General features: G+C 51.1%; 1 protein-coding gene and 1 non-coding gene across 2 annotated transcripts in view; both read right to left on the bottom strand.

Moving 5' to 3' along the window:
- Fgd1 (FYVE, RhoGEF and PH domain containing 1) overlaps positions 1–13,692 on the bottom strand; it is a 44,076-nt gene extending 30,384 nt beyond the window's left edge. Inside the window, exon 1 of the mRNA XM_052757876.1 lies at positions 13,043–13,692. Coding sequence (XP_052613836.1) covers positions 13,043–13,349 — 307 coding nt within the window. The 5' untranslated portion in view covers positions 13,350–13,692. The remainder of the gene's footprint in view (positions 1–13,042) is intronic.
- LOC128117944 (U6 spliceosomal RNA) lies at positions 8,227–8,332 on the bottom strand. Its single transcript, XR_008220956.1, has one exon. It is a non-coding gene; the product is annotated as a U6 spliceosomal RNA (small nuclear RNA).
- Positions 13,693–14,979: the final 1,287 nt, after the last annotated feature.

Raw genomic sequence — 14,979 nt, 5'->3', positions numbered from 1 at the left:
CAAAGAACAGAAAAAATAGCAAAATATTCCAAATATTGGTTTTGATCTTTGGCATGTGCCTGTTTGGCAGGTGCCCTTAGGACATGTTTCTGCGTTTATATGGCAGAGCAGGTCTACCTTCTAGCTGAATTTGAAGACAAAGACTCCTCCTCTGGCCCATTCTCACTGGAACCTGACCCTGCGTCTCCCGCATCTCTTTCTGGAAAGTTCAGCTGCCAACTCTCCCTCCTTCCCTGGCCAGCAGCATCCTGTCTCCCTTCTCCCAGCTGTAGCCTTGGCTTAATCTCAAGACAACCATTAGAGCTGCAGACTGGGCCTTGGCTGTTAACTCTCTGATAACCTGGGACGAATAGCTCCACAGCTCTGGACTCACTTTCCCATATGCAAACTGGGGACAATGCGTGTGTGCTGGCCCATGTGAGAAACTGGTGAGAACTAGGGAGAGTAAGAGAGGGCCCCAGCAGTTGGGGCTCCTCAAAGATGATGCAAACTCCTCTTAATAGCTCCCCAAATTTTGTCTTTCCCAGCGAAGAGGTGCTGCCTGGGGAGAGCTGGAATTTCTGAGGTCGGAGCTGGGCAGAGAAAGAGAACAGAGGGAGTGGAGGAGACAGAGCAGTAACAAAAAGGAAAGCACTCTTCGGGCAACCAGGTCTGCAGGAGAAGGAAGAGTCCCAGCTGGAGGGAGAAAGGAGAGGCTGAAGGCATAGCTGCCCCAACCCTTCCCAGCTGCCCATGAACATGAATGGGCTCCAGCTCCACTGTCTTGGGCCACCTTCAGGGTAGCACCGCATCCAGACGGTGCTTGGTCTAGCAGACGTCCCCTCGGAAAAATGCAAGCACACAGCTCTGTGAAATGTGTTCTTTACAGCAACAACCCCAAGGGGAGTCCAGCAGTTCCTTCTCAGAAGTCTACGAGTCTCCTGACTAAAAGGGGACTGTATAAAATGGGGTAATTTCGGTAGTGCAAAGATACTTTCAGAAAGCAGGAGCTGTCTGCCAAGCAAGGAGCTTCCCAAGGACTGCACCCTCCTGCAAAACAGGTTTCTGTAAAAGGTCTCTTTGATTCTTAGTTTTGGTTTGTTTTTATGAGACAGGGTCTCATTAATATAGCCCAGGCTGGTTTAGAACTCATTTGGGCTGGGCGGTGGTAGCGCACGCCTTTAGTCCCAGCACTCGGGAGGCAGAGCCAGACAGATCTCTGTGAGTTGGAGACCAGCCTGGGCTACAGAGCGAGATCAGGACAGGTACCAAAACTACACAGAGAAACCCTGTCTCGAAAAAACAAAAAACAACAACAAAAAAAATAGAACTCATTTGGTACCCTAGACTGACCTCAGACTCATGATAATTCCCCTGCTTCAACCTCCCAAACACTTGGTTTACAGTTGTATACTGCTGTCCTCCTTCAACTTTTTGTTTATTTGTTTTTGAAACAGGGTCTCATGTAGCCCAGGCTGGCCTGAAACTTAAACGAGAACAAACTCGAACTCCTGATCTTCCTGCTTCTACCTCCTTGTTTTTGTTGTTTTTAAGGTTCCTCTGTAAAAGGAAGAATTTGGGTAGAATAGAACTGCTTTCTTCCAAGTGAGAGATATTGTGTAAGTGAGGAGAGTTCTACAGAAACCCGTTATAAAGCAGATGGCCTGTCAGTAAGGGAGAAAGCTTGTCCATAAAACAGAGGAACTTTTTTTCTTGTGAAGGGTTTTCTATAAAGGGTGCACCCTTGTGTGAAGTGAGGAGCTTTCTGTAGAAGAAGACAGGATAAAGTAATAGGGAACGGTGGGAACTAGGTAAACTATAGAGCACATGCCTCACAATGCAACAGACACCGTCATCCCCTCCATCCTCACAGGAACAGTGCCCTGTATTTCAGAGCTTCCGATATTTCATGAGTTTTATATGGAATCCCCTAGTGAGCAGGCTGCCAGGCAGTGGTGGCGCACCCCTTTAATCCCAGCACTCGGGAGGCAGCAGCAGGTGGATCTCTGTGAGTTCGAGACCAGCCTGGTCCACAGAGTGAGTTCCAGGACAGCCAGGGCTACACAGAGAGAAACCCTGTCTCGAAAAACCGAAAAAAGGGAGCAGGCCAATTGAAACAAACATACGGCTTCTCATGTTAAGTTGTTACTTAGGCCTCTTATACCTGTGGTGTTTACCTTTTTAAATTTGTTAATCTATTATTATTATTATTATTATTATTATTATTATTATTATTATAGAGGGGGTCAGAGGACAACTTTGTGAAGGTAGTTCTCTCCTTCCCCCTTTACATGGGTTCTGGGGGTGAACTCAGGTCAACAGGCTTTCAAGGCAAGTGTCTTTACCCACTAAAACACCTTGCCAGCCCTGCTGTTTACCCTATATTGATATGCTCTGGCCCTTGGGTAGCAGCCTTAGAGGCTCCTTGTCCCAACTCTTGAAAGGGCCGAACCTCTTCTGGACCTAGAATGTCAAGGAAGCTATTTCATATAATTGTCAGGCAGTCCCTGAATTGAAATCTGCTTTTGAGGACTGAAGAATATATAGAATTCTCTAGAACTTAAGCTGTCATATTTTTTTTAAGACAGGGTCTCTAGCCTTGACTGACCTCAAAAATCCCTATGTAGTCCAGAATGACCTTGAGCTTATGATCTCCGTCTCCATCTACAGAGTACATGTCTGACCTTGCAGCAGGGACCTCTTCTTCCTCAGCCTCCTCAGCCTCTTCCTCCTTTTCTTGTTCTTCTTCTGGCAAGGTCTCACTTTGTAGCTGAGGCTAGCCTGGAACTCACTATGTAATCCAGGCTGGTCTTGGACTCCTAGTGATCCTCTTGCCTCCACCTCCAGAGTGCTGGGATTACAGATAGACACCAGTGCACGGTGTTCATGCAGTGCTGGGGGGGGGGGTGCCCAACACAGGGCTTTGTGCATGCCAATCAAGCACACTACCAATGGCGCTACACTAAGCTGCTATTTAATAGATGCTATGAGGTATGGAAATTCAAATGCTTAGTGAACATTTATTCTAGGCCGGGCATCGTGTTGACACTTTCCTGTGACATGCTCCTAATAACTCTATGAGCTATTAATTCCATTGTATACATAAAGAGACAGGTACAGCTAGGTGCGGTGGTGACACACACCTTTAATCCCAGCACTCGGAGAGGCAGAGGCAGGTGGCTCTCTGTGTTGAAGGCCAGCCTGGTCTATATAATGAGTTCCAGGACAGCCAGACCTACACAGTGAGAACGTGTCATTTAAAAAAAAATGACAGAAAAGGAAAAGGAAGGAAGAGAGGAAGGAGTTAGGGAGGGAGGACAGGAAGGAAGGAAATGAAAGGGAGGCATAAAGCAGCAAAGTAACTGACTTGAAGCTCCACAGCTGGAGTAACTGAGCTGCAGCTGGATCCTAGGTGTGTCTGTGTGTAGTCACAGAGCACGGTCCGTGGGGCTTTGCTGAGCTGGGAAGGAAATCATACTTGGAAGGAGGAAGAAGACAACTTTATAAAGGAGGTGGTTTCAAGTTGAGCTGTCCCAAATAGGGTGTGTTTTTGTTGTATACACAGATGGACTCGGAATGGTCCTACAGACAAGAAAAGTGGACAAAAGTATAGATACCCGGAGAGGTGTATAGATGATGAAAGCAGGTGACTAAAGGATAGAGTGTGCTGGGTTTGCAAGAAGGTTCCAGAATAGGAAGGACTGGCAGGGAATGCCAAAAGATGCAGGCCGCCACCCCCATCTGCTACCCCAGCCACACTCTTAGAACACTGACTTAGGGGAGCATAGTGGCAGATACACAAACAGATAAGACAGGCAGACCCATACAGAGAAGCAGCCAGAAACTTCCAGGGCTAAGACCGAGCCAAATGACATAATCTACAGCACACAGTGATGCAAAGACCCACATGCACATATACAGATGCACAGACAAACGTAGACACACGCATCCAGAAAGAACAGTAAGACAGAAAACAACCCATGGAGACAAAGACTGTCAAGAGGACAGGCACACAAGCATGTGCCAAGCGCACACACATTCATAGAGAGAGAGAGAGAGAGAGAGAGAGAGAGAGAGAGAGAGAGAGAGAGAGAGAGAGAGAGAGAGAGAAAGGGGGGGGGAACCGACCACTGCCACTGAAGAGCACACGTGGCCCATCCCTTTTCTATCTGCTTGATTGCTATTAAGGCCTGGCCACCTCCTCTGGTCTTCTCTGGACAGAGGGGGTAGCTCCACCCCTGGGAGGAGCTGGGGACTTCAGAGGACAGGAAGGGAAGGGAGTGGAGCTGCAGCTGGGAGCACTGGGGACAGTAATTACCCAGTGCTGGGGCTGCCACGCTGGCTGGAATTACCCTCCCAATGAGGACAAAGCCACTAGAGGGATGATCCCTCTGACCCCTGTCTTGACCCCAGGGCTGTCCCCCTAAAACCAATGCATCCACCCTCCTGCCCACTAGAAGCCTGGTCCAATCTGAGAACCGCATACACAGAGGAGTTAGGAGAGGAAAAGCTATAAAAAGAAAACTGGGCATGATGGTACATGGCAGTAATCCTAGCACTTGGGAGACAAGAGGTAGAAGGACCAAGGGTTCAAGACCAGCCCAACTACATAGTAAGTTTAAGGCCAGCCTGGATTACACGAAACCCTGTCTCAAAACCCAAACAAACAAACCTCAATAAAGAAAGATTCTGGGAAAAAGACAAGGAAGCAGGAGGCAGGAAACCTTCAGAAACCCAGATAGATATAAGAGGAAAGACAGAAATTGGGACAAGTCAGAATGGAGATGGACACAAGGTGGTCTGCACGGGGCGTGGAAGTCACCGAGGGATGCAGGCAAAATGGCAGGCGAGGGCTATCTGTTGAACATGGCTACAATGGGCCTCTGGGCTTTGCCTGTGGCATTTAATCCATACGATAGCCCTAAGAGGTGGGATTGCAGGGCATTTTATAGTTAAGAAAACTGAGGCACGGAGAAGCAGGACCACAGGAAACTTTCCAAGGTAGCAGACGTGGGTCTGGGAGGGGGCCTCTCCCCATCACTGCAAGAGACACGGCTCAAAGATCCTGGAAGGCATTCTCCAGAGAGAGAAAGTCCCAGAGACTGGGAAACTCACCCTAAAAGACGCACAGCCCGAGAGACTTCCACCTTCCCTAACTCCCTCCCTTGCTGCTGTGTGAGAGGGGTTGTACCTACACCTGGAATGTATTAGGTGGGGAGGCCCAGGCTGGGGGAGCCAGGAAGAAGCTGGGGGGGGGCAGAGAAGGTGAAGGCAAAGCAAGGGAGGCAGCGTGGGCGGCTGCAGCGGCAGGCAGCGCTGGCCTTATGGGCTAGCGGAAGGGCTTCTATGCCAGCTGCAGCTCCCAGGGGCCAGCCCTGCCAGTCCCGCCTTTCCCACTTTCCAGAGCAGACTTTTGCTCAGCGACTTAACCCTTTCCCTTTCAGGGCCACTGTGAAGCATAAGGCAGGAAGTGGGGCAGACAGCCGAAAGGGAAAAGGCAGCGGGATAGCCCACTGTGCTCTGGCAGCTCTAGTCACACACCTGTGACTTACATCCTGTCCTTCCTTTGGGGCCCAGGAAGATACATCTGGTGCCTGTTGCACACTGTTCTAGATGAAGTCTTACATCGTCGGGGCTCCTAAGACCCAGTGTATCCTAAAAACAATAAACATCCCTACCCCAGCCAACAGTTAGCTCCTCCTCTTGCCTTTCCCATTCCAGGAACAGCAAGCACCTCCATTCACCCAAGCGGTTCAAGTCACAGACTGACCTTTCTCCACCACTCCTTAACCCACACAACCAACCAACTCCCAAGTCCTGCAGACAGGGGCCCTTTAGTAGCTCTAGAGTCCATACAATGTCCGCTTCCAGTCTCTGTTTCCCTCCATCCTCAGGGCCCTCACTCTCCATAGTCCAGCCAGGCTTCTTCTAGCCTTGGGGTGAACTCTGAACTCCAGAAAAGAGGAACAAGAAAGGCCTAAGCTCATGAACACTGCCCCACACCCATCCTTGAGCCACAATGGCCTCTTGTCTATTCCTCGAAAGTGCTTTCTTCCGCCCGGGGCTTTGGCGCATGTCGTTCGTTCTGCAGCTTGAACTCTTTCCCCACGTCTTCTCACCTCTGGACATCTAATTATCCTTCAGGTCTGAACATTAATGTGTCACCTGCCTCCTCTCCAGGTGTCCCTGAAACACCTGTGCTGGGAATGACTTGCAGCGTGTCTTTCCTGCTAGATGTGAGCTCCATGAGGACAGGGACATATCTCAGCACACCTCACAAAGCTGAGCACACTGGAGGCCGTCGACAGACATGTTAAGGAAACAGCCTCCTTTCCCCACCTTTCTCTCTTAGAGGTTCACCAGGTATTTATGGCTGTCATGTGATAGCCCAGGCAAATGGGATAAGCCATATTAGAGATGGGGAAGCTAAAGCTGCCGGGAGACGGGAAGTGAGGATAAGGAACCAATGGCAGGTCCGGGAGTGCTGAGGTCCTGTCAGTGCTGAGGTCCCATCAGTGCTGAGGTCCCGTCAGTGCTGAGGTCCCGTCAGTGGACGCCCTAGAACCGTGACACCAGGTATTCTGGAGGTATAATGCCTTCCAAGTTGAAGGAACTGGACACTAGAGCCCTGGAGGGCTGGATCTGTGGCTCGAGGGGTGTCTGTTCTCTCTGCATTAAGGAACTGAAATCCAAGAGGCTAGCCAACGACAGGCTATGCTTCCTGCCCTCATTCCAGACAGGTCCTAGCCCCACCCAGCCAGCGTCTGGCCAGCACCACATCTGCCTAAGGCATTTAGTTAACTGGCTGCAGAAAGCCACTGCTTGTGTCTGTGTAGGGTACTGTTAGTTGTCACTCACTCTGGAGGGAGGAGGGAGCCCTCACTGGGCCCTCCTTGGATAGGACATCTGAAAGGGTTGAAGAGTGGAGTGCCATGCAGCTACACTGGAAACTTACAATTCCTTTAATCTGGGGAAGCCCTTTTGCCCACCTGCCCAGTCTTGACATTTTGTTGTTTAATTGAAAAGCTCCAGCTAACTAGGAACGGAATCTAAGATGTTTCCCAAATCTAGGCTCTCCAAAAATCCTGCAAACCTCACCACCTAGCTCACCACTGTTCCTAGGCTGAGACCCCTCTGTTTTCCCCCAAGGAACCAAACCAAACCAAACCTCCTGAGGCCTCTCAGATGCCCTCACCATGGAAAACAAGGAAGGGGCCACCCAAACACTTTTCTGGTAATGTTTGATATGCCTTTCAGGAGTTCTTTGCAAAAGTCAGCTATTCTCAATGTGTGTGCAATAGGCCTCAGCTCCATGCAAATGGCTTTTTTTTTTAAATCCTGATGTGATCAGACACCAGCCGCCCTGGGAATTGAACCCGGGTCCTCTGGAACATCAGTCAGTGCTCTTAACCGCTGAGCCATGTCTCTTCCCCCATGCAAATGTTTTTAAAGCTGCCACACACAAAGAGACTTATCAGAATGTGGCTTTACTGACCTCAGCATCTGTCTCCAAGGATGCAATAGAACCTCAGACTCATACCCTGCATTAGAGCCACCTTGTGGTTTACGGTATATGTTGGTGGTGAACACTCCCAAACATCTCTCACATAGAAATCTTTCTGGAGATTTATAACCCTAAATCCCAATGTCTGCTGACCATCACTACCTAGCTATCCTCCTAGGTCTCAAACTTGGCGAGTCTCAAACACAACCCATCACTTTCCCCTAAACTGGCTCCTTCTCTTGTGTAGATGGCTCCACTATCATCCACTAGGTCACTCACTATAGCTGGTTTCAGAAAACTACCCCAAACCATCCTGGAGTTTTCCTCCTTTCTTGACCTCTACAGCCATTACCAAGGCTTGTCCATGTTGGAACTTAAATGTTCCTCCAATCCACCTTCCACCTGCTACAACTTTAACCTACGCTACCATCACCTTTCACAAAATACATGACCCTCACAAGTTTGTCCCCTCTGCATGCTTCCACTTTTTGTTTTGTTTTGTTTTGTTTTTCGAGACAGGGTTTCTCTGTGCAGCTTTGCGCCTTTCCTGGAACTCGCTTTGGAGACCAGGCTAGCCTCGAACTCACAGAGATCCGCCTGGCTCTGCCTCCTGAGTGCTGGGATTAAAAGTATGCGCCACCACCGCCCGGCAAGAGACAGGGTTTCTTTAAGTGGCTTTGGCTATCCTGGAATTGGCTCTGTAGTTCCAGGCCAGCGCTGGGACTAAAGGTGTGAGCCACCACCACCTGGCTTAATGCTTCCTGAATTGGCCTGTTATCCTTGCACAGGGCCATGTTATTCTTCTCTGTATCATTCCAATTTTAGTATACATGCTGCTAAAGCAAGCATACACTTCTACTCTTAATCCCTTCCATCCATTTTCCATGTGCACTTAATGAAACTTTGAAACACCAGCACCTAAGCACATCACTTCCCCATGAATAAGCCCTCAACCAGCCTGCTTGCCCTCAGGACAAAGTCCCTTTGCTAGCCTTATCCCTCCACTCTTCCCCAGTACTGGTCCTCTAATCAGTGCCTCTAATCAGTGCCTTGTGTTTGCTTTTCTTTGCTGACACCAGATCTTCTAGCTGAACTGACCTCCATGTTTTCTAGGTCTATGAGCCTTAATAGACATACTTCTAAGTCCCTTCCCTTGAGATAGGATGGAGGCTTGCATTGGGCACTGCTGATACCAAATTTCCTATGCCCAAAGTTCCAGAACCTCAACTGTCTTCCAACTTAACAATAGTCAAATGTCAGTCATCACAAAAGCAGGAGAGAAAGGTAAACTGAGGCACCCAGTGTTTGTGTACATAGGGGCAAGGGATTAAGTCCCTTTCTTAAAACCCATGCTTCCTTTCTGAGCTTGGAGTGAGTTGAAGGACATTGATATGTGACTCTAGGAAGAAGACTTCAGAGACAATGCTCACTCGCTACAGGACCATGGCTGAATCACCGCCTCGCTGAGTCTCCATTGACTCAATCGGAAAATAAGCCTGGCTTCTTTCTACCCCTAGGCTATGCACCAAAATCACCTGGGAATCTTTTGTTGCTGTTGCTGAGACAGGGTCTCACTATGTAGTCCTGGCTGGCCTGGAACCCAGAGATCCTTCTGCCTCTGCCTGGGATTAAAGGTATGCACCATTACACCTGTCCCTTATCTGGGAATCTTTTTTGAAACCAGATTCCTGGATTCTAACTCCAAGACTCTGGAGCTCTGAGAATGACATTTACTCTTTAAGGTCAACAAAGAATTCTACTGCTTACTGAGGGTAGAAAGCCCAGAAGCAGCCAGTGTCTAGGGACTTAGGAGCACTGAACAATTGGAGTCTCTAAAGATGTAACCAAGAACGAACCAGTTCCTTCTGCTACTTTCATTAGCTGTTCTCTCACCCCCCACAAAACAGCTGATCCCAGCACTGGGGAGGCAGAGGCAGGCGGATCTCTGTGAGTTCGAGGCCAGCCTGGGCTACAGAGCGAGTTCCAAAACAGCCAGGGCTGTTACACCCTGTCTCGAAAAACCAAAAACCAAACCAACCAAACCAACCAAACCAACCAAACCAACCAAATGGCCCTAACATCAAGTCCAACTCCCTTGACTGAGCTAGAGTCAAGCCCCAAGCTCTCGCCAACCCCCAGCATGTGGGAAGACACTGTGGGCCTCAATTCTGAGGACTCAGTAGGATTCTTCCAAATCCCTGTGCATAACCCTGCACTGGGAAGTCCTTCGCTAACCCTCTCCCCAACCTCTCTGGTATCTCACTTGGTTATCCCAGTGACCCAAGGAAGCCTTGGGCTTCATCAGCCTAGGAAATGAGCATAACACTTTCCACCAGAAACTAGACAGAATAACAAAAAGAAAGGGCCCAGAGGTAACTCAGAGCTCTTCAAATGGATAAGACATAATTATTATTTTCACACCACCCACCCCCCTGCTGCTCTGGGATATGCCACTGGGACCAAAGGCTGGTGATTCAATAAAAGCCTCAGGAGAACGAAGGAGGAAGTCAGCAGGCACATGAATAGCTTAACATGTGGACTAAAATGTCTCCAGCCCTTTCATTGAAGTTCAGGTCTCTGTCTCTCTCTGTGTATCTCTGTGTTTCTCTCTCCCTCCTTCCTGCTCTCCCTCTTATACACACACCCTCCAACCACCAATCCTGCCCATTTTGAGCCAATTACAGGCAAGTCCTGTGGAGAGAGAAGCAAGTCACTTGTGCCTACCCCTGGGCTGGCTGTGCAGAGGGGGAGGCGGGCCTCTCACAACCCATGCTACTGTGAATCATATGGCTCAGTGCCCGCCTTGTGAGGACTTGAGAAATTCCTCGGCCTCTTCTTCAGAAGGGTTTTCTCTCTTCATACTTTATTCTTAAGTCCTCAGTGGCTGAGGGCTTTGCAAACAAGAACCTTACAGATTCCTAGATATCATTCTCTAGATGAGGGGAACTGAGGCACCAAGAACTGAAGCCATTCATCCAGGGTCATACAGTAAGTTAGGAATGGCTAGATGGGATAGCAAGTCTTTCCCTGACACCGCTTTTATTCCCAATCTTTACCTTTTATTAAAATAAAAGACACCTAGCTGGGTGGTGGTGGTGGTGGTGGTGGTGGTGGTGGTGGTGGTGGTGGTGGTGCACGCCTTTAATCCCAGCATTTGGGAGGCAGAGGCAGGTGAATCTCTATGAGTTGAGTTCAAGGCTAGCCTGGTCTACAGAGCAAGTTCCAGGACAGCCAGGATTGTTACACAGAGAAACCTCTTGTCCTAAAAATTAAAAAAAAAAGATATATATATATATATGAGACACCTGCCGGGCAGTGGTGGTGCACACCTTTAGTCTCAGCACTCGGGAGGCAGAGGCAAGCAAATCTCTGTGAGTTCAAGGCCAGCCTGGTCTACAGAGTGAGTTCCAGGACAGCCAGGGCTACAGAGAAGCCCTGTTTCAAAAATCCAAATTTAAAAAAAGCTAAAAAAATAAAAGACGCCCATCATGCTATTATAGAGGCAAGGACTTAACTGGGGCAAAGGATCCTGAAAACACTGTGTTGATTTGGGGAGAAGAGGAGAATGGTTTGGGAAGGGTACTCTGCTTTGGAATTTGGAAGAACTAACTGGTGGAGTAGAAAAAGCAAGCTCAGTATCAACTCCATGTTGACTAGAGAGGGCAGAGGCCAAGGGTCAAGACCTTCCTAGCTACTGACTCCCAGACCAAGAGTATTTGCTGAGTGGGAACTCAGTGTCCTCTTAGGCAATAGTTACAGAGGGTCTCCTGTGGATTTCCTTACCATCTATTCAGACGTTTGTTGAAGAAGTATTTACTGAGTGCCTGCCATGTACTAGGTACTACACTAGTCCCTTAGGTATACAGTACAGAACAAAATAGACACACACCCCTTGCCCTCAAGGAGCTCACATTCTGGTGGCATAAGAACAGCCATAACCAAGTAGACACATATAAGAGGGGACTTTCAGCCGGTATTAAATGTAAGGATAGACACGCACTGGCAGCTGTGACGGAGATTCAGAAGAGGGGCCCTACTTAGAAGTGGTCAGGGAAGGTCTCTCAGAGGGGACATTTGAGCTGAGCCCAGAAAGATGAGGAGCAAGCCAGGTGGAGGGCTGAGGGAAGGGCTAGCAGGCACAAGGCAGAGCAAATGCAAAAGCTCTGCACTGGGTGAGTTGTGGGTGTTCAGGGATCTGAAGGGAGGAGCTAAAATAAAGTCAGTATGCAGGAGTAGCCCCCTCTCCGAAGCATGTGTCCAGGGGAGTTTGGAAAGCCAGCAGAAGCAACAAGCAGAGCATTAAAAGGGTTGTCAGCTGGCTATCTCCAGTTCACAATGCGGGGGGGTGGGGTGGGGGGGTGGGGGGTGGGGGTGGTTGAAATCTCCCAGAGGTTCCATAACTATCCAAACAACAGACAGCAGTGAGAGGCACATCCTGCCCATGTTTTATGCTTCACTAATTGTTACCTGGTACTGAGCCATAGTCCTAGTGACCTGTGGAAGCTGAGATAGGAGCTCTGGAAACAGCTAGATGCTCAGCACCTCCTTCAGTCGCAGTGAAGACAGGGCGGGTATGCACTGCTCTTCCTTCAAGGCTCCTAGACTCAGGCCCACGTGAGAATATCCTAGAGGCTCTCTTTGCTAGGCTGCTCAGATACTCAGGGCTATGAAAAGGCCCATCCAGGTCTGTGGCCCCAGCCTGACCTAGAGTTGTTCCACCACTGCAAACCCAAGCAACCATCCTGATTATCTTTCCAAACAATCTGCTGGCCCTGCAGCTCTCCCTTCTGACCTTTCTGTTCTCCTACCTACCTGCCCCTTCAGTCCTTTCCTCCAGGCTCATCTCCACCTTTCTCTCTCATCAGTATCTCCTATTTCTCCCCCGCCCCCTTGTACTCTGGCCACACACACCTAGCAAGAGCACAATCTAGGGTCAGTCCACCATCTCCCGCTCTCTTTTTCTCATACTTCAGGGCTACTGAATAGTATAGGGGGAAATCACTTAAGTAGAAAGCTTGGCATTACTCTCCAGCTTCAGTTTGGGGAAGCAAAAAAGACCACGGATTCCATAATGACCGTGTGACCTTGGACAAGTTACTTCCCAGAGCCTCTATCTACACCCCTAAAAATGTGGTTGATGATATTCACTTCAGATGGCTCCTGAAGCTGAAACAAGAATCCTCGAAAAAGTACCCAGTTCAGTGCCATGCACAAATGTAGGCACTTAGCTAGTGGGAGACTTCTTTTCTCCTATTCCCCCAACCACATCCCCATTGCTGCCTTGAAATCCTGCCCCCTTTCCTTGGGAGTGCTTCCTCTCCTGTTAGCCTCAGCAGTTGGAAGAGAAAGGAGTCTTATGGATTGAGGGCGCAAGGGACAGACAAGAGCAAGGAGCAAAAGGCTGAAAGAACCGGACTGAAGGCTACCGGAGGGGGAGGAATAGCGTTTGAGGGGACCCAAGGGGCTAGGGTGAGCACGTCGGCCCCAAGCCCTGGAACAAGACCCCGTTCCCAGTACCAGGCCCGTGGCCCAGGTTCCCATGCTGTCTGGATCACTCACCAGGCCGAGGCTGCGAGCCCTCCAGGTGGTAGGAGAAGCGCAGGGCCCGGTGGTGCTGTGGACTAGGGCCGCAGGGCAAGACCCGGGAGCTTGGAGGAGCTCCCAGGCTGGCATCCGAGGGTCCGACAAACTGCGGATCCAAAGGGCCTCCAAGAGCCGAGCCTGAGCCCCTGCGCACCGGCAGTCCGGGTTCCAAGGCTCCAGGGTCCGAGTCGGCACAGGCCAGTGGAGCGGCGCCAGGGGTATTCGCCGCCAAGCGTTCGGGATCCGAAGGCCCAGGGCCCCCCGGGACTCGGTGGCCATGCATGGTCCGGGCCTGGGCGCGGGGCCCGGGCTCCCCGCTTGGCTCCAGTTCCTGGGGCGGAGGCGCGGGCGGAGAAGGCCCGGCGCCCGGCGGAGCAGCGGCCTCAGGCTCGGGGGGCGGGGCTGCGGGCTCAGCCCCACTGCGGAGACTGGAGCCCCCGACCCGGGCTCCGGCCAGCAGCCGTGGCGGCAGCAGCAGCAGCAGCCGCGGCCACTGCCGTTGCCGCGCCAGGCATCGCCGGCCCTGGCCCCAAGCGGGGAGTGGGCTCGGCGGGGCCGGGGGCCCGCGGGGGAGCGCTGTCTATGCGGCTGCGGCTGGGCGAGGGTCGGGGGCTGCGCTAGGCGCGGGCTCTCCTGATGGACCGCCAGTCACTTCCGTGGCCGGGGGCGAGCGGCCAGCAGGATCCCAGTGCGGGGGTCTCTCCTTTCGCCCGGAATGAGAATCGACCTGGGTTCTCTGGGCTGGTCGGGAAGGGTTCTTCCTCCCGCCGCAGCGGAGGCTGGGGGCGGAGGAGAGGGGAGGGGAGAGAGGAGAGGAAGGAGGGAAGAGAGGACGGCCGTGGCCGGGAGGCGCGCGTGTGCGCCGCGCTCTCCGACTATGAGGCTTGCCTTCGGGCAGTCCTCCAGGACGATGCTCCAGCCGTGCGGGCAGAGGAACGGGCCAGACCGGGCTTCCCCGCCTTCGGCCTGGATCTCCACCGCGGCGGGCGGGAAGAGCCCTGGGAACCGGGGGGATGGGGAGGCGCGAGCCGTTGCTGAGACAGCCGCAGCCACCGCGGCGCTGGGACCCAGTTACTAGAGTCCCGCCCCCTCGTCGGGATTTGAGCTTGGCCACGCCCCCTCGCTAGGGCCAGTTTCACCTCTAGCAGGAGCTTAAGGCCCTCCTTCTGCTGGCCCTGAACTTCCCTTCAGCTTTCCTTCCCATCCTTCCCTGGTCCCACAGAGGCAAATCTCCCGGCTCAATTTCCCAAATCTACCCTTCCGTCGCATCTCATGTCTTCTTCCGCTCTCCCATCACTCTCTTTCCCAGAAGCCTTTCCACGTATTTCAGAGTTAAGCTAGGCTTGGCTCATGGTGATCCTTCGCAACTCTTCTTTTCCTCAGGCCCGATCTCACGGTCCTTTACTTTCCCAGTCTTTTAGCCTTAGTTCCTTGTTTTGTCCGTTATTCGACTGGCAGCAACCCAATCCTGAATCGGTCCAACTGTTTGCCTTTTTTTCTCCCATACTTGTGCCCAGGCAGCTGAACACTACTGGATAATACTACAATTTTCTAGATTTGTGTCACGATAAACCCTCAGTTTCCAGCTTCTACAAGTCCCTCCGAACTGGACCTGTTGCTCTATTAGTAGTCAACTTTCTCTTCCACTTCCCACCATTCCCTAGTTAACGCTCACCCACAGTGGCCATTTCAAGTCTAGTCTCCCCAACATCTTGATTTGTCCCCCAGTACTTAACCCATTTTGAGGCAATTATAGGCAAGTCCTGTGGAGAGAGAAGCAAGTGACTTGTGCCTTACCTCTTACTACAGGGAATAAACAGAAGACACGAGAGAAGAGGTCTTGAATTCTTACCGCCGAACCTCTGGATTTGTCCCGGGTTCCTTCTCAACGACTTTAAATACATTCAGGTATC

The sequence above is a fragment of the Peromyscus californicus genome, unplaced genomic scaffold, assembly GCF_007827085.1.
Source record: "Peromyscus californicus insignis strain IS unplaced genomic scaffold, ASM782708v3 Scaffold_10__1_contigs__length_136768540, whole genome shotgun sequence".
Taxonomy (NCBI): Eukaryota; Metazoa; Chordata; class Mammalia; order Rodentia; family Cricetidae; genus Peromyscus; species Peromyscus californicus.
The sequence above is the reverse complement of the archived record's forward strand: the minus strand, read 5'-3'. Positions and strand labels throughout refer to the sequence as shown.